This window comes from Fukomys damarensis, unplaced genomic scaffold (assembly GCF_012274545.1).
Source record: "Fukomys damarensis isolate Sample0158 unplaced genomic scaffold, DMR_v1.0_HiC HiC_scaffold_23, whole genome shotgun sequence".
Lineage (NCBI taxonomy): Eukaryota > Metazoa > Chordata > Mammalia > Rodentia > Bathyergidae > Fukomys > Fukomys damarensis.
Window position 1 is genome coordinate 14,430,204 of NW_022900935.1, and position 23,404 is coordinate 14,453,607.

Below are 23,404 nucleotides of genomic sequence, written 5' to 3' on the forward strand. Positions count from 1 at the left end.
AGAGCCCTCTGACTTTTAGAGCCTTAATCTCAAAATTGGGGAAAATATTACGATTTATATCTATTTACATTACTGTTATGAGCATCCAAAAAGATAATGTATGTAAAAAGATTGCGTTACACATTAAAAATAATACAGATTAACCATACTGTTCAGTATGGTACTGACAGGCACTTTGGAGCAGTGGCTAACAGTTCAAACTGCTGGAGCTCAAATCCTGGTTCTTCTATCTCACATCTGTGCAATCTTGAACAAATTACCTCTTTTCTCTGCCACTGTTTCCTCATTAGTAAAATGAAGATAAAGTACCTATCTCACTAAATTGTTTACAGGACACAGTTAATACGTAGAAAGCAATTCTAACAGTTCCTGCTTTAGTGTAGTGCTCAGACAATGTTACTCAATAATAATAATTACTATTATGATTTGGGGTAATTATAACCTAATGACAGCTCTCCTGCCTTGCCTGGCTGGTTTCTTGGAGAGCAACTATTGCCTCACCCGCTGCTGGGCAGCTTGGGCCTCTCGGTGCCAATCCTCCACCAGGGCCACAGCCTCCTCCCCATTCTCAGGGTGGCGCGCCTGCACCCAGCTCTGCACTTCCTGGGGTAAGATGATTAGAAACTGCTCCAGCACCAGCAGCTCTAAGATCTGCTCTTTGAGGCGGATCTCTGGCCTCAGCCAATGACAGCACAGAGCCCAGAGCTGGCTGAAGGCCTCATGGGGTCCAGCTGCATCCCTGTATTGGAATTGCCTAAAGCGCCGACGGGAAGCCTCAGGACCAGGGACAGGGTCACAGTCCTTCAGGGGTTTGGGTTCTGATCCCCATGAGTCCTCTTCCAGTTTCACAATCAGGAGGTCATCAGGCTCTGGTGGGGGAAATGCCTGGACCTCAGACTCCAGGGCCACAGCCATTGTCTAGCTTGGATGTCTCACTTCAGCTGAGCTGTCCTCATTCAATGACTTCTGGCATCTGTGGTGTGTCCTTCAAGGGGCTTCTGAGAGGCAGGCTGCTCCCCAAGGCTGTCAATGCAAAAGAACAAAAGACAGAGTGAGCAATAGGACCTAAGAGCTTCATTTTACGTGCACGTGCGCGCACACAAACACACACACACACACACACACACACACACACACATCTATACCATCCATTGCCTTTGCAAGGTACAGAGGACTTAGCAACGTGCCTTTCCTGTAGGCAGAGAGTGAGACTGCAGCCTGGAACAAAGCAAGCAGCCAGCTCACTCTGGAAAAAGAAAGCAGTGCTAAATCCTTTGGGACATGCCTAAACACCTCAGCCTAGCATCCCAGACCTCCAGAATCTGGCCTTGAAACCATGATCTGGACCTGTGGCCTTTCTTTTCCACATGTCCAAAGTCTGTCCTTCCCTCAAGTTGAGTTTTAAATATCACCCCCTCCATAAGGGCTTTTCTTCTAGACCTTAAATTTTGGGTGCTTTCCTTGCAAAATCCCTTTCGCATTCTATGCTGTCAGTCTTTCCACGCATTTGGCATTATTCACCATCATTTTTTTTATTAGTACATGTTTACAATACATGAAGTTTTCAATCATCTTAGAGAGTTGATACATGTATATGACATCTCTTGATTCTTTTTTATTCTCCTTCCCATCCCCACCCATCTCCCTCCCTCTGTCTATAAATCCCCATTCCCCGTTTTTATTATTACTTCATATTTATGACCTATAATGTTGACAGTCATTATGCATATTTGATACATGCACATAACACAACTTAAATCTTTTTACTTTCCCTTCTCCTCCCCTGTTCCCTTGCCCTTGGTCTCTTAGACTCCTTCCCATTTGCAAAATATCTAGCTCCCTGTTTCCTTCTATCAAATCTTTATTTTGCCTTACTCAAGTGAGAGACACCACATAGTATTTAAACCTTGTGTATCTGATTTATCTCACTTCACATTATATTTTTCAGGTATATCCATTTTCCTGCAAATGTCTCGAATTTATCCTTCTTTATAGCCAAGTAGTATTTCTAGTGTATAAATACTGCATTTTCTTTAGTCTGTTGACAGACATACGGGCTGTTTCCAGGATTTAGCTATTATGAATTGTGCCGCTATAAACATCAATATGCATGTATCACTGTAATATGATGTCTAACTAATGACTCAAAACTCCAGCCAGGGTTGTCTCCACTCTAACATCCAAATACCTGCACTTCCACTGAGTATCCTTTCCATAAATACGACACTTTCATTAGGTATCCCTCAGGTACCTGAAACTCAATGAGTCAAAAACCGAATCTATTTCTCTTGCCAAGCTGTTCATCTTCCAGGGATCCGCATTCAGTGAAGGTACCACCTTCTGTCAAATGGCCCACACCAGAAACCTGGCCATCCTCTTTCTCCAAGATGCCCCACAGCCGCTTTATCACCTCTTAGCATCTGCATCCCCATTGCTACCACCCTAGTCCAGAGAATCACCCTATCCTGCACTTGATTAGCCTGCCTTGATTTCCCTTACCCCAATCTCCAGTCCACTCATTGCACACCAGATTAGATCAAAATGTGACCACATTACTCCCCTACAAAATACCTTTCAGCGATCTTTTCACTCAGGATAAAATGCAAACACTGCCCAAGTGCTCAACTTCATCCCTTTATCGCGCTCCCATTGGTTCAGGAGGTCCAACTACACAATTGCAGTTCCAACATTTAACTTGCAGAACTCTCCCACCATGCTGTATTCTCCTTTGCAGTCTTCTCCCTTCCTCACCTAGCTAGGTCTCTGAAATAACTTCCCTGTTTCCTGAAAAAAGATTCCATCCTCAGACACGAACTTCCACACCATCTTATGTTTTCTCTACCATAACCCTGACCATTCTTCATTGTAATTATCTCATCCACTACATCATAAGCTTCCAGAGGGATCCAGTACAGCGCTCAGCACACAGAGGAAGCATTCAACAAATAGTGAAGGCATGAATGATCAACTAATGATGCTGTGTCATGAAGCAAGGACTGGGACTAATCACTTTCTATGCACAGTAGATTTTTAAAAAGAATAAATGACCTTCCTGGTCATGCCAGAAGGAATTCTTCTCTTCATGTCCATTTCTCCATGACATGTAACATTTTCTGTGTTGTATAAGAGGGATGCATCTACATGTGTCCCCAAGGAGATTACAGCCTCCCTGATGGTGCCCATGCTGGACTGTCTGAGAAAATAAGCTCTCTGAGACAAGTTAACATGACATAAAACATACCCACTCAAAGAAGGCCACAAGCTGCTTCTAAGTGGCAATAACACAACTAAACTATGAGTGGAGGGAGGGTAGCATTTTGCATTTTAGGCTATCTGACTGTCCTAAATGCCTTCACATACTTAGGAAGAGGCTGGGAGCACAACACATGGCTACCAGGCAACTTCCTGATCATCCTTCCTGACCAGCCCAAAGGTTACTTCCTCTGATAAGTGTCTTGACACACTCATGTCATGCCCTGTGCCCTTCCCTGCTCTCCAAAAATTGCTTCCCTAATCCTTTCTTCCTTTGTAATGGCTGCTACATACCTCTAAAATATATGCTATCCTAAACTATTATAGTTACTTATTCCTACATCTGACAGCCTCATTACACTAGATTGAAAGAACCAGTAATTATCTTACTCTATCCTGCATCCGGTCCTCAACTCAATATCTGATAGCAGGGCCATTAAAAAATGAGAATCAAGACTTGCCATGTAAAGGTACATGATCCCAACAATGAATGTAACTGTACTGTATCCCTAAATGTACCAATAAACTCAATAAAAAAAAAAAAAAGTTGTGTTGCCTTTTATTAAAATGGTGAATCCAGTATATCAAGAGCCCAATGGGCTATGGAAAATACACAATGTGTATTAAACTAAAGAATTAACCTTTTGTAATTTTTCTTTAAACTATTGCTTTACTGGTGGACTAGACCAGATACATTTGGTCTGGCCCAGTTTACTAGTCATTCACACAGTATCCAGTATGTACTCCACTTTACCAAGAGCTACAGACCCAACAGTAACTGGGACAAACAATCCCTGTCATGAAAGCTACAGTCTTATGAGACAATGAGTAAACAAATGAAGAACATCTGTTTTCCTGCACAGAGAACAGTGTGTCAAAACAGGCAATAGCAGTCCCACCAGGTCCAAAGCCCAGAGTTTCAGATAAAAGGTATCTTCCTTTGGGAAGACCCAAAAAGTCCAAAGGTTAGTTTCAAATAGAAATCAGAAAGCCTAGGGACTCTATGTCAATCTTTTCTACTCCTTCCTTAAACAACATGGATAGCAACCTACTGTGAATAGAGAGGTCAACACAGTCAGCCACCATGAGGTGGCCATGAGAAAATGTCATTCCTCAGTCCTGAAGCTACCAGGAAACCCAGGCCTCACTAGGATCAACAACCTTCAAGAGTAGACTCACTGAGTGCCAGGCACAGTGCTAAGTGTTCTACACTGGGATTCTCACCAAATCCTCCAGGCTCCAGGTAAGTAGAGTATCATTTGTGCAGCGTTGCATTTCACTGACCTGTATCTTTCACTAACTGCAAAGACCAGAAAGGCAAAAGAGCAAAATTTAAACAGCACAGCCTGTTCTATTCACCATGTGTCTGTTCAACTGTGAGTACGTGGTGCTGATATCCATGACTGTGCTATTCCCCAGTCTGGTCTTAGTTCCCATAAGTGTCTCTTTCCACTGAATGTGAGTGAACTGTCTTTCATACAGTACAGTCCCTAACAGTCCAATTCTTTCAGCTAATGTTCACACAAGAAAACCTGACTGTGCTGGTTAGCTTACTAAAAGCAAGTGTGTTACAACTTACTAAAAGTAAGTTGTTCTGAAATGGCTCCTTGCCAAGAGAGTTGCAAGCTGCAATTCTTGGCTAAATGTGAGTTTCACCTTCTGGGCTCACTTTAGTTATATAATTAATAATGTAGATACATGCTCAGTTACATATAGAGAAACTGAGATTCTATGAAGATTCACTTAAGATTATACAACTAGCAAATGGTAGTTAGAATCCTGGCCAAAACCAGTATTCTCCACTTTGTTTACATCATAGAGCCTCCTCCAGGTCTGCTAGTCATCCAAACTTCTGGGAACATGGTACACGAGAGGGGAAAGTACATTAAGGGGGCTGGGGATGTAGCTCAGTGGCACCATGCCTGCCTGCAAAGTATAGGGTACTGAGTTCAATACCCAGTACTGAGAAAAAAAAAAGAAAAGAAAGTACATTAAGGTAGGAGTAAAAATACTAGGGTTCTAGTTCCACTCTTGCCACTTATCAGCTGTGTGACTTTGGACAGTTCAGGTAGACTACCAACTACCTATTTAGACAACAGCTTACAGCCTGACCCTACTCAGTAGTCACTTAGACTCCCTAGTTAGTATGATGTTAGTATAGAACAAGAGGGAAGGGAAACTAGAATCAGTGGTTATGAGTTTATATGCCTACAGATGAAATGCAAATGAGTATATGTGTGAAGTGAAGTGGACAGGAGCTGTGAACAGCTATAGGTCCCAGGAGGAATAAACACCCAAAGTGTACCCTGACCTTCCAATGTTTCCAAAAGCTAGAACTGTGAATTTTTAAATGTTGGCAACCAACTCAAAATAAAGCATAATGGCTGAAGTCATTCCCAATGGGCTGCCACTCTGTGACCTTTTAGCTAAATGATCTTAAATGTCTCTTCCAATATTCCAGGAAGATCTAGAAATAATACAGAGCCCACCCCAAAAAGATGAAGAACGGGTGTTGACAACCACCCAAATCAGGATCCTTTTAAAATCACAGAGAAGCTGAAAAGTATCTTGACTCCTAAGGCTGTGAGTATGGATATGGACAAGGGGAGCCAACCCAGTGTGTAGAATGGCAAAAGAAGATTCTCCCCACACCCAGTGGAAAGGCCAAGACTAGTCTGTGGCCTTTAAATAAAAAGAAACTGTATGGTTCCCAGTGGCTCTCAGACCCACTTGGCTGATGACCCAACCTATGGCTTACAGCAGGTCAATCTCACACATAAGGATTCAAACTACAGAGAGCAAGTAAGTTGCTTAAAGCAGGAACTTCAGTCAAACAGAAGTGGCTGTCTACAGTACTATGCTGAGGAATCTGAGTTCCAAATGAATATTGTACTTTAACAATAAACCAAGACTGTCAGGCACATAGGAAAGGGAAGTGGAAGTATATATTCCAAGTTACTTGCCATGCTTAGTTTAAATCCCCATTGGCTCTGAATTGGCAAACAACTCTGGAAGGCAAAACACTGAAACTCATGCCTCTGGAAAGCCACTGTTCTTCACTCATAGTACAGTAAAGCTTACTCTAATGGTCTCTAATCACACATTCATCAAGTATTTACTGACTTACTTCACTTACATTAAGTGTGTACTGTTTTGGACTGGGCAGTGAGGAAATAAAGATGACTCACACACTGTACCTATACAGTGATCCTCAGTCTAGTGGAAGAAATTTTTTTTAAAATCACAAGATACTTAAGATAGAATGTGGTACAGAGAGTAAGAGAAGTTATGGGAGCTGAGAGTTAGAAATGACTTAATCTGCTTAAGGGAACTGAACAATGTAACAGTTGAGTTGGTACTTGAAGGAAGAGTGGGTCTCTTAGTAGAGAGCTGGGGAAAAGGTATTCGAAGCAGATTAAACAGTATATATAATGGTGGTAAACCAAATGGCCTACCCAGAAAATAGGGGGGAAATGGATATCTCTGGAGCACCATATGGATGAAGATTAGGCTACAAAGGGGTCTAGATAGAAAAACTAAGATGTTTGGATTTAAATCAACATGTGATGATACGTTTATAAGAGGGAGAAAGCACAATCAGATTTGTAAGTTAAATAGATCACACTGGCTGTGGTATGTTTGCCCATGCTGTGAAAGTGCAAAGGAGACTTCGACAAAACCCAACATGAAAGGGTCAGAGTCAAGACATTAAACAAAGATGTGAGGATCCATCCATGTGGAAAAATGGAAGAGGGATCAGCGGATAAAGTAGGTAGGTAAGGTAAGGGGGATGACAGTGTCATTCATTTCCATCAGGCATAATGAAAGTGCATGTTTGGGGCAGCACACAATAGCCGGTGCCACCCACTGGGTGCTAGAAGTAACTAACAACCATTAAAGAGGCTATCAAATTAGGCATGTTTGTTCTAGGCGGGTAGGTAGGCAATGAAACACTATTTTTAAGAGCTGGCTTCCAGTTTAGGCCTTCACATCTTCACTTCTTGCCAGGGCCCTAGAACCCTCTGTCATTCCCTCTGTGCTTTCCAGACTCTAAGATGACTCTCCCGCCTCCTAAACCTCTCCCTGCTCACCTACAGACCTTTCCTAAGACCTGCCTCATTCCCGGGCCCCTCTCCCCTTCTCTCTCCTCATCCCCGACCCCTCTATGAACCTTGCCATCTCCGGACGCTGCATCCTCTGCCCGCCCTTCACCCTCCACCCCCGTATAGATGCCTCTTTGCCCCTCTCACCTTCCCTGGCCCCCTGTGACACCACCACCTCCTAAGCCTCCAGCCCAGTGCCTGTGTCTAGGCTGCCCCCGCCGCCACCCGGACTCACCCACCAAGACACCCACTTCACAACAGGGCGGAAGTGCTCCAGGGCGCGCGCAGGGAATGCTGGGACGCGGAGTCCGGGCTGCGCCACCCCGGGAACGGGGCTTTTGGGACTACAACTCCCAGAAAGAGCCGCGCGAGTCCGGTGGGTGGCTCCCTCCGTTTGCAACCTGTAAGATAACATCAACCAATAGATGTGTCATCTTCTCACAACTCTGGCACCGGGACGAATCGGACTGGGTTCAATGCCTAGGGCGGGACCTGTTGAGACCTGGACCCTTTCCGTTGGCTCCGTGATAATAGCACGGCCCAATGGGCGGACACCAGAGTGAAGGAGCGGGGCCTATTAAGGAACGCAGAGAGAGCAGAAACAGTAAAATAAAGGAAAGAGGGTGACTAGAGGTGACTAGGCTGGAGGCCAGGAGACAAGCAGACAGTTGCAGCTTCGATCTTAAAACAGCTAAATTGCACGGATTTGGATGAATTTTAAACCTCTCTTTCTTCACTGAAAAATAAGGACAATAATAGCATCCATGTCTCTGGTTTTTTGTGAGGTTGCAATGAGAAAATAATGCTAAAACAAATCGGGCCCAAATCCTAATAATATGCAATGAATGTTAGCCATTATTATGTAAATCAATTTATATAGAACTTGACGAATTATTACAGAAAAATCTTGCAATATGCCTTTGCTTTGTACCACTGTGAATACTTTGAGATATGAGCAATCTGAGGTTGAGAATGTAGTTGTCACGAGGATCCCAACTCTAACCCACCTACTTCCTAGCTGTGAGGCCTTAAACAAATAATTGCATTACTTTTGTCTCCAATTTTCCCACCTGTAAAATGCAAGTAGTGTACTTTGCAGGAAATTGATAATATAGTAGCTACAGATGATACATAGATGATATAGTTAAAGCCTAATCTCGAGTCCAGCTGCATGTGTCTGAGACTTACTTTAATTAGGATGTATGTTTTGCCCACGCACTGATGGTGAAACCTTGAGCAAATCACTCAACCTCTTTGGGCCTCCATTTCCTCATCTGGAAAATGGGAATGATAATAACAGTATCTTCCTAGTGCGATTGGTGAGAGGAATAACTGGGAGGAAGTATGTAAAGAAAAGCTCACCACTGGCTACAGTTATTTTTATTAATGGCTATGAAATTGTGAGCAAATTGATAGGGGCCAAACCTATGGTAGGGGCTCAACTACATGTTAGCTAGTGTTAAAATCGGGAGAAATTTGTATTTCAGTTTTAATAACCCAGTTGAAATTCCTTTTCTTCTGTGAACCATGTTCCAGAGTATTTATAGTAACAGCTCATGTGGTTTCACTCAGTAAACCTAATAGCAACCTTGCTGTTGAAGTCTCACAACAGCCCTATGAGGTTAGTATTGTTTCCCCAATTTCCAAAGAGGGAATGGTGGCTCAGATGAAGAGACTTCCTTAAGATTATGGAGGGAGTAAGTGGCAGGGTTTGAACTCCTCCGATGCACCTCTAAAGATTCCTCTCCTTCTGACACTTCATGAGTAAGAGATTACGGGCAGAGAAAGGACAGGGCTTGGGAAGGGAGAGACAGTGCAGTTGTATGAGGCACTAGCTGGGTTGGAGACATTTGAGAGAGTGTCAGGATCTAATGTTGGGAAGGCAGTTTGGTAGGGTTAGGTACGGACTTCCACTTCAAGCTGCCCTGAAGAGGAGGGATAGAGGTCCTCCGCGTAGAGAAAAAGAAAAACACTACGAGGACTCAAGAGGGCGCCCCTCACCCTATATCCAGCCTGGAACTGTTCTGTGGTTTCCCTTGGCCTTCATGTTATTGAAGCCTGGCTTACAGAAGAGGAAAACTAAGAAAGTCACCCAAGAGGCAAAGTGTCCTGTCCAGTGTCATACAGAAATAAACAATAGAGCCTGAATCAGACCTAGGTTTTTGCCGGTGCAGCATCCATGAGATTTTGGTTTGTAAACATTCCGTCCAGTTACTTATCAGAACCCCCTCTCATCTCGGCCACCACTACACACCAAGTATATAGAGATGAATGAAACAAAGCTGGTTCCTGTCCCCAGGCCTTGCTATCTAAACTTTCCCAATCACGCATTCCCATAAGTAAAACTTTCCCAATCAAACACTTCTAAGAGTTTGGAAGCATACACTTCAGACATCTGTGCATTTATTTTATGGTGCACATATAATATATTTTATTGAATATTTGTATGCATTATTAGGTCCTGCTGCTCATGCTTTAGACATATTAGCTGATTTAATCCTCACAAAATCCTTTTAGGAGGGTGTAATGCTTTCCCATATTACAGAACAAGAAACCATGGGACAAAAAGATTAAGTAACATGCCAAATCTACACGGCTACAAAGCAGATAGCCTAGTTTTAGAATAAGGTGAGGTTTTTTTAAAATAAAGAAAAATGAAAGTTATAACATTTTCTTTCCAAGGGCTCATGGATCACCCTGTGCACCCCACTTTGGAGACCACTGCGCTAGGGGCTTCCAGGTCTGTGGTCAGTACTGTGCCACAGAGAGGGGCAGAAAGTTGAGAAATCCCTAGGGAAACAGCTATTCTAGGGCTGGAGGCCTGGGAAGGTTTCCAGAGAAAGTGATGGCTGAGCTGAATCTTTAGGGATGCTTAGGAGGCTCCCAAGGGGGAAGGCAGTCTTCAGAAAAGTGTTCAGAGTGATAGTATTGCTGTCATGCTCAAAAGTATAATAGATGTGAACACAGCTTAATGTTCCCACTGGGGGTGACCAGTCTGCTGTCTTCTGGCCAGCTTTTTGGTCCTCAGCCACCAACCCTTCTCTAACCCCAGATTACAGAAGGGATCCTTTGTCATTTACAGATGTGGTTGAATTTGGCCTCGTCCCAAGTTCCACAGTTTAGGAGTCCCCAGAACCCACCTTCCTTCTTTCCTTCTCTCCATGCCTCATGAATCCTTCCTGCCTTATTTACAATTTCTGTTTCAGCAGTCCCTTTATCTCGTGTCTAGTGTGGGTTGCAATTTTTTAAAAAATTCATTGAGCCAAGCACCTTGTAGATTTAATAATGTACTGAAGATAATAATGTACTGAAGACCTTGAGATCGCCTAGCATACCACATGGCCACTTGCCATCTTCCAATTTTCTCACTCGGCCACTGGAGCCTCCCAAAGATGTGTTCCCAGCATTTGGTCCTCCTTGCACCCACAGCACCCTAGAAATTGTGTTCAACCTCACAACTCACTCGCGCATATTTTATCCCAGCCAGTGTGGCTGATTTCCCCCACCCCACTTCCAACGCATGCGCCCCTACCCTACCTAACCCAAGCTTCCCCAGCCTTCTCCTCAGCCAAGCCCAGAAGCCATCCTCCTCCTCATTTTCTTTGGACCACAAGCAATAGTCTCAACGGAGCAGCCAGGCCAGTCTATGGTAGCGAGGGAGCTGGTGGCAGGAGATGCGCTCCAGGAAGACCACCAGCAGCACTGGGGGAGGTGGGCAGCCAGCAGAAGGGAGGTGGCCAGGTGGAGCTCCAGGTGGCAGAGAGGTGTGTGCAAGGCCTGATGACTCAGCACACAGAGTGTTACTCGGCTGCCTGCTATACTGTCTGCCACATTATCGACCACGTCCTTGCCTGGCTCAAAATCTCGCTCAGGGAGGCAGGGGCGCAGTCCCTGGCCAGCGGAAGGGCAGCCCTCCAGAAAGGGCAGCAGCTCCTGCACCACCCAGTCTTGGTCTTGCCCGCAGTGTGGCACAAACACATCGTAGAGGAACCTCTTGACCTCATCCCTTCAACCCCTCAGACCTTGGAACCAAGCCCTAGACAAGGCCTGGAGATAGAGGACCCAGGAGCTCCTGGCTCCCTAGAGGTGGGGCAAAGAAATCAGCAGAAGCAGCAAGATAGAGCTGCCCAAAATGAGTTCCAACTCCAAGGTCTCAGGGCAGGGGCTCCAGAGAAAGGGGAAAATGGGATTCTTGGATGAGTCCCCTACTTCTAAGTGGCACAGCTGATTTCTTGATATGCACATGTATGTTCTGGGGGACTGCTTCAGCCGGGATCCCACCCAGGCATTGGCACACTGGCAGGCCAAGGACGAAGACATAATGTACATGTACTGAGGCATTTGAGGACTGTATTCCCACAGGCTGCCATCTAGCACAAAGCCATCCTCCATGTCTAACACAGACCTGGAGACTGCTAAGGCCCTGGAAGGCAGCAGCTGACAACGTCTCCAGCCCCGTATTGGCCAGCTGCAACACCTTAAGCCTGGGCAGCTCACCAACCAGCTCCTCCAACCTTACTGAACAGGGCTGGAATTTGGACCACAGTGCCTCCAGCTTCAGGTCCTGAAGACTGGGAAGCCCTGTGATGCAGCAGGGCCTGGGGCTGTGCCCATCCCCCCCCCGTACCCTCAGGGACTGGAGCCCAGGGAGTGGCCAGAGGGAGAACCTGGAGGTGTTCTGGAAGCAGAAGGCCTCCAAATTACTGCCAAACAGGAAGAGTTGACGAAGGGCAGGGAAAATCTTGAAGATGTTCTGGGGCTCCAGCTGCAGTCTCCAGTCTTTTAAAGTCAGGGTCTGCAAGACTGGAAATACATTGGGTGGTAACTTCCAATGCTTCGTGCCTGAGCCAGCATGAAGCTCCAAGCTAGTCAGCATCGTGGGCAGGGACAATGCCATCCCATCAGGGACAGAGGGAAGATGTAGCCTCAGGTTGTTCAGACTCTCTGGACCCCAAGAGCTCCATGTTGAGTTTAGCAAAATTTGGGTTTCCAGCAGACTGAGGCTGGTCAGTGCAGGCAGAGAAACCAACCAGCTCTCGCTCAGCTCTACCAGTGGATTTTTACTCAGGTCCAAGATCTCTATCCTCCCTAGGCCCTGGAATACTTGTCTGTCCAATAAAATCAGCTGGTTTCCCCGAAGAATCAGCTCCTGCAGGTTGGGCAGACAGGAGAAGGTGGCTGGGAGCAGGGTACGCAGCTGATTCCTGAACAGATTCAGGGTCCACAGTCTAGACACAACCTCTGTCTCACTCGGGCACAGTGCGGCATTCTGTAGCTGGTTATTGGCCAAGTTCAGTCTCTGAAGCCTGGGCATGGCTGCCAGGAAACCCAGTGGCAGCTTAGTAAGGTCATTAGACTGAAGGTTCAAGCCCTTCAGGCTGTAGCAGGAAGCCAGGGCTTCCAGAGCTAAGTCCCTTACTTTATTCATTTCCAAATTCAGCTCTTGCAACTCAAAGTGGGCAACTGTCTCAGCAGGGATCTCAGCCATTGCAGTAAATGCCACGAACAGAGCATTGAGCCTCTGCAGCCCCAGTCCCACCACTGCAGCTGCCTCCATCTTTGTGTGGTTCAGGTATAGAGTCCCTACCTTGAGGCCCTGGAGGGCCCTGGGTCTTGCCATCTCCAGCTTCTTGTTCATTGACAGATCCAACATGTTCAGGGCCCAGGGATTCCCAGAGCAGGGATGATGTACCAGATCTGGGAAGATGTCAGCCAGCTCTCCCATATCCTGAAGGCAACTGTACTTGACAACCAGCTGTTGCAGACTGAGGGGCAATCAAACACTGGAATTCCTGTCTAGGCAGGGGCCCAAGATTTGGAGTTTCTGGAGGGATCTCGGGTCACTAAAGGCATCAGAGGGTAGAAATAGGTAATAGTCCTTGCTAGAAGGAAAAGATATGAAAGAGAGTGCCTGCAGCTGCCCCAGTCCCTGGAGAGCTTCTGGCAGGAGTTGGGTGAGTTTCAGGTTCAGTCCCAGGACCTTGAGCCCAGGCAAGGTGGAGAAGGCATTCTGGGATAGAACAGAAATAGAACGAACGAGGCAGAGCCCCTCCACACTCTGAGGCACAGCTTGCAAGGTCTTTGTCAGGTTGGTCACTGAATTGCAGTGAGCAAGGAGGGGCAGCCTGGAGTCCAAGGGGCAGAGTAGGAAGAAGTGGGAAACCACGGGCAGCCAGAAGCCTTCAGTCACCAGGCAGTTGGTAGCACTCCAGCCAGCAGTCAGAGGAGGATCAGGAGCAGATCAGACAGCAGCAAGTGCCTATCCATCTTGGCACCAGCTTGGTCCACAGAGAAGCAGAATTGGAGCCCTGCTCACTTCTTTTCCCTTTTTAGAGAGGATCCCAGGGTGACCCTACCCTCCTACACATGGACATACCCAGTACTCACAGCAGTGGCAGGATACGCCCTTTCCAGTGCACCCGGGAGGTCTGGGAGCAGAGTCAGAGGACCACAGTGCTTTCCAGTGGTAGAACTGCTGGGGAACTGAATGAGAGGGACAGACAATCAGAGGAGATGCTTACAGCTGAGGCTCCAAGGGTGAGGTAGAGGAAGTATCCTAGTGGTAGAACCCACGTCTCATTTCTCTGTACTAAGAAAGCAAGCAGTGTTTTTAAGCATAAAATTTCAAGCCAGGGAGCCAAGACATCTCTCTGCCATAATCCTGGGGAGGGCCTTTTACCTCTGAGCCTCAGGCTCCTCATTTATAAATTAGACATACTAACCCCAGCTTCATAGGATCACTCCAAATAACAAATGGAATGGGTTTCTCTCCACATTGCTTTCACTTTCTTTATCTCTTCCTCCTCTGACTTTTTTTTTTCTTTTTTTCTTTCTGTGTGTGTGTGTGTGTGTGTGTGTGTGTGTGTGTGTGTGTGTGCGCGCACCAGGGATTGAACTTAGGTCATTGCGCTTGCAAAGCAGGCAGCAGAACCACTGAGCTAAGCCCCAGCCCTCTCCTGTGACTCCTAATGGAAATAAGTTCTTAAGTAAATAAAAAAGCAGATATTTTGAAAACAAAATAGTAGATCAAAATTATGCCGCTGTAGACATCTTGGGATGTCTCCACACAGAAGATTCCAAAAAGCCCAAGCCTCACCTGAGAGTACTCAAGGGTTCCATTCCTGCCCTTCTATGCTGGGGCAAGAAATGAAGGTCTCCATGGCTTTGTCCTTGACATGCACTAGCAGGACCCAAGGGAGAAAAGAAAAGAAAAAGAACAGAGCTTTATGGATAAACAGTAAAACATTCTGTACAAATCAACATCTGTTCATAATTTTTTAATAATAAAGAGAAGAAAAATTCCTTGAGTTGCAAAAGGATATCTACAACAGATCTACAACACATGTAATGCTTAATAGTGAACAACCTACTGCATTCAACTTAAAGTCAGTAATAAGACAGCTATATTAATTTTGTTCAACACCATAATGGAGGCTTAAGCCAAGAAAATAAGAAATATAAAGAACAGAAATTGAGTGTTTTAAAGGAAGAAACAAAAAAGGTCACCATTTATAAGATAATATGTTTGTTTACACAAGAAATCCCAGAATTTCTATTAAGATCAAAGAATACTTAGCAAAAATGCTGAGTAATAGATACATTTTTTAAAACTTTCTAATATATCACCATATTAGTTAGGGACTCAATAGACAACAGCACATTCAAACTAGGATTTTCTAAGAATTTTATTTGCAAAGGGACTGATCACAAAGGTATTAGCAAGTATGGAGGTACTAAAGGATAATTCTGGAACCCAAGCAGGTTTAGCAAGCCTAGGACTGTCACCTCTTGTAGAACTGAAGATAATAATGATGGGGAGAAGTTACTACAACTCAGGAGAGAAAATGTATGTGCTCTGCTGCCTTGAGAGTAGCAGTCACATTTGGTGAAGTCACAAAACCAACCCAAGGGAACCTCACAGGAGGGAAAACAGAGCCTAAATGTCCTGATCTTTTCTCACTCCCTCTAACCTCTTCCCAGAATCCTCCATTGGCCTCAGAATCAGACACCAGAAAACTTTAACGTAAGACATTCAGGTCAACTTCCCTGAGCTCAGCACCATGGAGAAGAGCAAATAGATGAGGAGGGATAAACTAAAGCAGGCACCAATACTGACATCAGAGAGTTAGGAAATGAACTTTGGGGGAAAAAATTAAAGCAAAATAAGGCAAAAATATTTACAGATAAATGGAACAGAATATAGTCAGAAACAAATGTAATCATATCTAGTTAGCTGATTTGTAAAATGACACCTGTTTAATTCCACACATCTTCATCAAAAATAACTCAATGTAAGATAATGGTGAGACAAATAGGAAAATAATTTATTATACACATGTATAAAAATACCACATTGAAATCCAATATCTTGTAAGTTAATGGGTACTTATAAAATATATTTTAAAATAATAAAAATAAACAATGTTTTTAAATAGCTCAGGATACACTGTAAGCCAGACTAAAAAATAAAACAGTGGTTTTTAGGTAAAAATATCAAATATTTTCATGGTCTTCAGATAAGCAAAATTTTCCTAAGTAGGCCACAAAAGTTACTAGCCATAAAAATGTTTTCATAATTGGACTTTATTAAAATTAAAAGGGCCAATACTCCCAAGTGAAATAGATAGGACACACATGTAAATGCTGAATAGTTTCTCTGGTGTGAAAAAACAAAATGTAAATAATTGACAATGTGAAATAGGAAGAAAAGGGCTAAAGAAGTAGGTGAAGTGGGGAGGAGAAGGGGAAAGGAAATAAAGGACAAGAAAAAATATGAGACAAGGAAAAAATGGAAGCAAAGTCTTTGTAAATAGGGAAGGGTTGGGGGTGAAGGGAGGGCAGGGGTATGGGGAAAAAATGAGAACCAAGATAAATCATGTAAAGGTACAAGATCCCAATGATGAATGTAACTATACTGCACACCTAAAAAGTACCAAAAAACTCAATGAAAAATAAAATTAAGAGGGCCAAGGATTTAGCTCAGTGGTGCCACCACCTGACTCACAAGCTCAAGGTCTGGAATTCAATCTCTGGTACAAAAAAAAAATTAAGAAATTGTGTTCATTAAAAGCTATTACTTAAAGAGTAAAAAAGAAAAATCACCCACAAGAGAAGGTATTTGCAATACATGTGCTCAACAAATGATGCATAGCTGTGGAATATAATAATTGTGGAAATAACCTAGGGGTCAAAGAAGGAACCCTAATGAAAACTAGAGAATATTTTAATTGAACCATAAGAAAAATTACTACATAGCAAAACTTGTAGGATAAAATTAAAGCAATGTTCTGGGGAAATGTACAACCTTAAACATCTGCATTAGAAATCAAACAGCAAAAGATGAAAATGAATCAGGCAACTACCTCAAAAGGTTGCAAAAGGAACAGCTAAAAAAAATAGATTCCTAGGGCTGAAGATGTAGCTCAGTGGTGCTACACCTACCTGCCTGGCAAGCACAAGGTCCTGAGTTCAATCCCCAGTACCGAAAAAAAGAGACTCCTATCTTTCCTGTTATGCAATAACTCACACCAAACAAGCTCTCCTACCTTGAACATCTATAAAACTGGATCAAATGTATGAAACAACCATTGTCAAACATTAAGAATTTATTTCAGTCCATTTGTGCTGCTGTAATAGTCTGTTTTATAATGAGCAGAAATTAATTTCTTACCATCTGAAAGCTAGGAAGTTTAAGCTACTGGCAAGTCTGGTTGTGTGGTGAGGGCTGCTCTTTGCTTCCAAGATGGTTCCTTGTTGCTGCATCCTCCAGAGAAGAGAGGAGGATCACTGAGTTATCACATGGGTGAAAGTAGAAGGGCAAGAAGGCTGAACACTGTATGAAGCTTCTTTTATTGGGCCTTAATCACATTCTCAGAGAAGACTTTATGGCCTTATCATCCACTAAAGAGCCTACTTACTTCTATCACATTGACAGCATCTGGATTTTGGAGGAGATATTTTGAAATCACAGACAATGTAAGACAATAATCCCCAAGAGAAGGGAGAAAAACCAGGCAAGCTCTATTGTTGCCCTGACTTTTCACTTGTAGGTATTTACTGATCCCCACTGTAAAGAAAGAAGAAGGCAGAGCACAATAGTCTTACTGAGCTGAGAAAACACAGTCAATTGTGGGTCAGAGTACAGAAGGGGAGAGAGAAAAAGAGAGAGAAAAACTATATATTGGGGATTGAACTCCAGACCTTGGGCTTGCTAGGCAGGGAACTACTGAGCTAAATCCCCACTTTTGGGTTTTTGACTGAACACACAATTAGAATGAAATTCCACAGGACTAAGTAAAGAATAATGTTTCGGGAGCTATAAGATTGATAATTTTCAGAGTTCAAGTTGAGAGAAGCGTAAGTACCACCAGCTAGATATGAGGGACATTGTTAAATGAGCAGAGAGCATCAGTAGGAAACAATTAGGTTACACGTTAGCAATAGGATGAAACTAGTCTACAGCTATACACTTAAAAGTCTTGAGTTATCCTGATAACTCACAAATGGCTGCCTTCCCCAAACTACTTCAATACTGTACTCTAAAGTAAAACAACAAAACCTGGCTTGTTTATAATGTAACCTTTACAATGTCCACACCTAATAAAAATTATGAGACATGTAAAAAAGCAGAAAATGGACACATAACCAAAAAAACTCAATCAATATAAATATGCTTAGAAATGAAAGATGATGAAGTTATCAAAAGCAACAAACTAATGTAAGTATATGCAATATGCTCAGTGATTTAGAGAAAAGCATAAACAAGAAGAGAAAGGAACATTTTTTAACTAAATGAAACTGCTAGAACTGAAAAATTCAAAACCTGAAATTAAAATTTCACTGAATAAAATTTAAAGCAGGAGAAAGTAATTAGTGAATTAAAAGACCTAAGAATAAGAGCTATCTTAAGTTGGGCAAAGAAAGATACAGGAAGAAAAAAATGAAACTATCTCAGTGACCTTTAAGACATATCAAAAATCTGATGTGTTTATAATTGGAGTCTTACAGAAACAAAGAGTACAAGAAGAAATGAGAGTCTAAATATTTCCAAATTTAATGAAAATCATAAACACACAGCACCAAGAATTTCAAGAAATCCTAAGGAAGATTTTTTAAAAAAAGAAAACCATAAAAAGAATTAAGATGTGTTATGTTTGTGTACCAACTCCCCATGATAAATGTAATCATTATGTCCTGCCAACATGCACTAAAAATAGATGATAGATAGAGAGATAGACAGATAGATAGATGAAATAGGGCATTGGAGGGAAACCAGTTTGTAGTATAAAATCTCAGTGTCAAAAGACCACTTTCCCACATGAAGTTTTCTTGGAGAAATGGAAGATTCCAGCCCCAAGAAGCAAAGGTACCTGAAGACTATGGAAAATCCTAATGGAAACAATAAAGACATTCTTCAAAACTCCTCAGATATTTTGAGAAGATTCCAGGACCCACACACAGAGAATGTTACTGTACAAACTGGGGACAATTTGATTATTCAATTATCTCCAAGTGTCTCCAGGGATAGCACCAGGGCGTGATCCAGTTCTGGTCAAAATTATGTCATTAATCTGCTGACAACGTTATTCTCTATTCAATAAATTGTAGCTGGAGAAAAAAGAATGACATAATCAAAATGTTGAGAATAACTGATACAATCTTGAGGAAAATGACCCATTAAACAAATAGGAAAAAGAGACAATAAATTGTTGGTTATATTTTAGTTACTAACGGCTTTAAACTGAAGTTTAAGTACTAAAAGAAAGGGATTTATCAATGGATAGAAAGTGATAGTAGTGAGCATTTGTTATCTTCTAGCATCTGAACTCCTTTTCTATTCCTCTTTGGTAATAATGCATCTGCTGGTTAAGTGCTACTTCTTGGAGTCTATCACCTTAGGATCCTGTTATCCCTATTAAAATCAGGGATCTCTTTTCAATTAGCATCTTACTACTGTTCCTAACTTCACAAAGAACAGCCACAACAATTCTGTTCAAATACAACAATGCTCCCATTGCTAATGTATTTGTCAATACCTTTACAAAGGGATTGTCTTTTGATTCCATTCTGGGAATAAGAAAAATATTGCACACAGAAATGTACCCAGTATGCCAGTCTCCCTATTTCAGAATTCAGGGAATTCTGATATCTTAATCTTGTTTTATAAGCCATCATTTAGTCCAAGATTCATCCAACCAATCGATCAAATGGTTAGAACCCTCTGAGTATTCAAATCAGCCTACTGAAATAAGGTTCTCTAGAAAATGCATTCATATTGACAAATTCAGTACAATCTAAAATTATACTGTTCCTTTGTTAGTCTAGCACCCTGAGTCTTTTTCCACATCTATCCCTTAGGTTTTGCAAACATAAATCAACATAACATTATCTCTATTTGATTATCCTCTTGCATTTATCTCTGTAATGCTTTCCATGTGTACTGGGATCTGACTCAACCTCAGTATCTCTGGACTACCAAGAAGATGTCTTTCCCACTTTTCAGGTCCATTTTTCTCTTGCTCCTCTGCTCTCTATCATAGGCAATCTGATGACTGAAAGTTGTATTTTCTGACTCTTGTGTAGAGGTTGGAGGAGAAAAAGAGAAGCAGGATAACTCCTCCCCTCCTTCTCTGCTTTGGTGGCACCTTCAACAGAAGCTGTAACTCTTCCATGGCTCCAGATACTACAGAACAGGCCTGTCATACTTCCAGCCTGCACTGGTTGACTCTGGGCCCCAGGTTCTTGTGATCTGAACTCTGGTCCTACCTCCGTGAGAACTCCGAGATTCCTAAATAATAGTCATAAAAAGTCCTTAGCTTTTAGGTGGACATTTGAGCTGGAGTTAGAATATGAGCCTATACAACATAGTTAGGAGCAACCACCCACCTTACAGTCCCTGGTATCTCTGTGCCACTCACACTGTCATACCGAAATGACCTCTCAGCCCTAGAGTCTTGCCTTTAATGAACACTTCATTCTGGGTGACTAAACGTTTTAATTTCATCAATTAAAGCATTCACCAGTGTATTCTTGATCTGTCAAAGTCCCATCATTAACAGAAGGATCTTTACAGCTCCTGATCCAAACAGGCCCAAATATCCAATTTTTAGACCACTCTTTTCTGGAGGATCTGTAATCAATAACAATTCGGTGTACAAATCTCTGTATCACTCAAGGTTTGATGCTATGCAATAGAATCTGACTCTGGCTGATTGAAGCAGAAAAGATACTTATATAAAGGATATAAAGGATTCATTCCATGGTTAGCTCATGAAATCTTTAGGTAGATTGAGAATCGGACCTAGTGGAGGTCAGCCAGGAATAACACCCCAAGTCATGCTATGGAATTGACTTAGTGGGGACACCACTTCTGCTGCTACTTGAGCTAAACTACCCTGACAATCTCCCAGAAATTAGACTAGAACTGCTGCTAGACTAAAAGCCAGGTGTTGTCACCTTCTTCCCCGTCTGTCTCATTATCAAAGTGAGAGACTCCTTAGTTCTTGCCTTTTGAATCATATCTTACAATTTAAAGTCAGACTTAGGTGCACCTGACTGGTAAATACTAGTCCATGGATCTTCACTACAGCTCAAAGGGATTTGAAAAGGCAAGACTTTGTTATTTTTCACTTCCTCTATAGAAAACGAGGCTCTGCTTCCCTATGCATGAGTGATCCCTCTACCCCTAAAAGAAACATAGAAAGAGGACTTGGATAGTTGACAGCCAAAAAGATGGTAAATATCCACAGCTCTGTATGAAGGTCATTGAATTCACAGTTAGAAGAGAATGCTCCTTACTACTGATGTTTCTTCCTTGTGAGGGACACTCTATCAGTATAACTCCCGGCTTACCTTCACCCCAGCACATGTCCTCTGGGAGGAAATAGGACTTACATTAATGACGAGTTTGAGGAGGACAGCCATGGGTACCCTGCTGGCTTCCTCTTTCCTTTCCCATTGGGAGTATGTGTTTTAATCTGCTCTTTCATGTTCCAGATTTTGTTAGGACAGACCATGCACAAGGAGAAACTATGTGTTCCCTTCACTGTCTTTAAATGAATGTATAAAACTAACTCTGGGGTTCACTGTTAGGAAGCCCCTATGTCTGCAACTCTAAGACATAGTCTCTAGTATCAGCTTTTGGCACATTTCTCAACTGGTCATTAGTCAAGGATGGAAAAGGAGCCACCTCAACCATCTAATATTTATTGGTATTACACAGCTATGTGTCATAATCACTGCTCTTGGGGAGCCCTCAGTCTACGGGGAGAGGAACACAAAATAGATTATTGTAATATAGAGTGATGCCCAGGTCCATGTCTGACTGTGACATAATTCTAGAGCATTTATGTAAAGAATAGGAAACTGCTACCTTTGCCCTCTTGATGATTGCCTATCTGGCTCTTGCTTATTTAAATGTGAAAGAGTAATTTTAAGTCAGGTAGAAAGGAAGAAAATACTACAATTGTACTGCCATAGTTTGCTCTTATTATGGTAGCCAGAAAATTATCTTGGTTTACTCTAATTCTCCAACTGGGAAGACAAAGGGAAGGCAATGTTTGATGGGAAATTCTTTAGAATTGCTGTTCCTGTCTCTCTTCTTTCTCCAGCAGTCCTTCAGAGATCTCAGAGACTTACAGACTGGACCCAAAAGACCCTCAGAGTTCAACAAGTCCAACGCCTTCCTTTTCAGAAGGGGAAACTGAAACCTAGGGAGGAGATTTTCTAAGGCCAAGCAAGCGGGCATGTGGCAGAGCTGGGATCATTGTCAGGCCATTATCAGGGTGGGTAGAGATGATATGTTAGTGACAAGTGTTAGGGATCTGATGATGCCATTACGGGCCGCATTTCCGGGTTCTTCATGCCTCCATGCCACTATCTTAAGTTTCCTTTTCCCAAGGGCTCGATAGTTTAGAAAAATGAAACTTAGCTTCTGCAAGGCCAAGTCCTTAATAGGCAACCTGGCCTGCAATAGGTTAAAAGTAGCCCACCTGCTCACACATATACACTATCCCAACCCAAAACCAATAAAAGGACCATCCTTTCTTTATTCTCTCTCTCTCTCTCTCTCTCTCTCTCTCTCTCTCTCTCTCTCTCTCTCTCCTCTTTTTTCTCTCTCTCTCTCTCTCTCTCTCTCTCTCTCTCTCTCTCTCTCTCTCTCTCTCATCTGCTCTCCTGAATAAAGTCTCCTGAACAAAGTCTCCTGTCGGACCTCTTCATGTGCAGCCTTGTTATTGAGCATTGCTGTTCCTCTTCAACAAGTGCCTTCCACCCCCAACCAGGGGAAGTCAAATTCTTAAGGGCCCAGAAGACCCATCCATTCCCATACTCCAGGGAATAAGGGTTTCGCCATCTCCTCCCGGGGCTATAGTGTGAGGGTCTGTAGAAAAACTAAAGTCATCAATTCTCACGTTGTCATCTGGCCAGGGCTTCCCAGAGATCTGCTCTAGGAAGAAAGAGAACTGAGAAGCCAGCCTGTGAATACATAAAATATGAGATGAAATAATAAAAGAAAAACAATGAAAATAGATGTCTGTGTTGGTTCAGGGGCCACTTCCTGGAGGAGCCTTTCTCTCCCGCCCTCCATTTGCCTATCTCTCCTCCCTGTATGCCCAGTGGATCTTCACTCAGCATATCGTCTCTAAGGCCCCCGTCCCCACAGCTATTTTTTTTTTTCCTCACACTCACTGTTTCTGGCTTCCTGAAGAAAAGACTCCCAACAAACCCAAGTGATCGTCATTGGTATGAGTTGTCAACTCATCCAAAAGTATTATATCTACTCAGAATAAACTTTCAGCTATTCCACTGCATAGCCATATTAGAATTCTAAATTAAAAGGAGAAACACTTCATTCTCAACTCCACCATCATGAGTTCAAATGACTGAGCTTCTTTAGTTTTTATCCCAGTGTTATTTTTTCATAAAAACTAGCAGATATCCTGGTAATTATCTTATACAATAAAAACAAGCAATACTCTACTTCCCAGAAATTCTCACTCCTCCCATTTTGGCTCCCAGGAAACCTTTTTAGTGATAGAAATAGCTAATAT

At 42.8% G+C, this 23,404-nt stretch overlaps 2 protein-coding genes across 6 annotated transcripts in view; both read right to left on the reverse strand.

Moving 5' to 3' along the window:
- Zscan20 (zinc finger and SCAN domain containing 20) overlaps positions 1–7,662 on the reverse strand; it is a 24,414-nt gene extending 16,752 nt beyond the window's left edge. For 2 of the 5 annotated variants that reach the window (XM_010645217.2, XM_010645214.2), the window contains exons 1-2: positions 7,591–7,662; positions 502–1,023 (exon numbers count right to left, since the gene is read on the reverse strand). In XM_010645217.2, coding sequence (XP_010643519.1) covers positions 502–915 — 414 coding nt within the window. In that variant the 5' untranslated portion in view covers positions 916–1,023; positions 7,591–7,662. The other 3 variants (XM_033767616.1, XM_010645215.2, XM_010645216.2) reach the window with 3 other exon arrangements.
- Positions 7,608–13,622, reverse strand: LOC104876999 (toll-like receptor 12). The gene is given in 5 exon segments (XM_010645281.1): positions 7,608–7,756; positions 10,893–11,072; positions 11,075–11,757; positions 11,759–13,583; positions 13,586–13,622. Coding segments are annotated over 5 exon segments (2,874 nt in total).
- Positions 13,623–23,404: the final 9,782 nt, after the last annotated feature.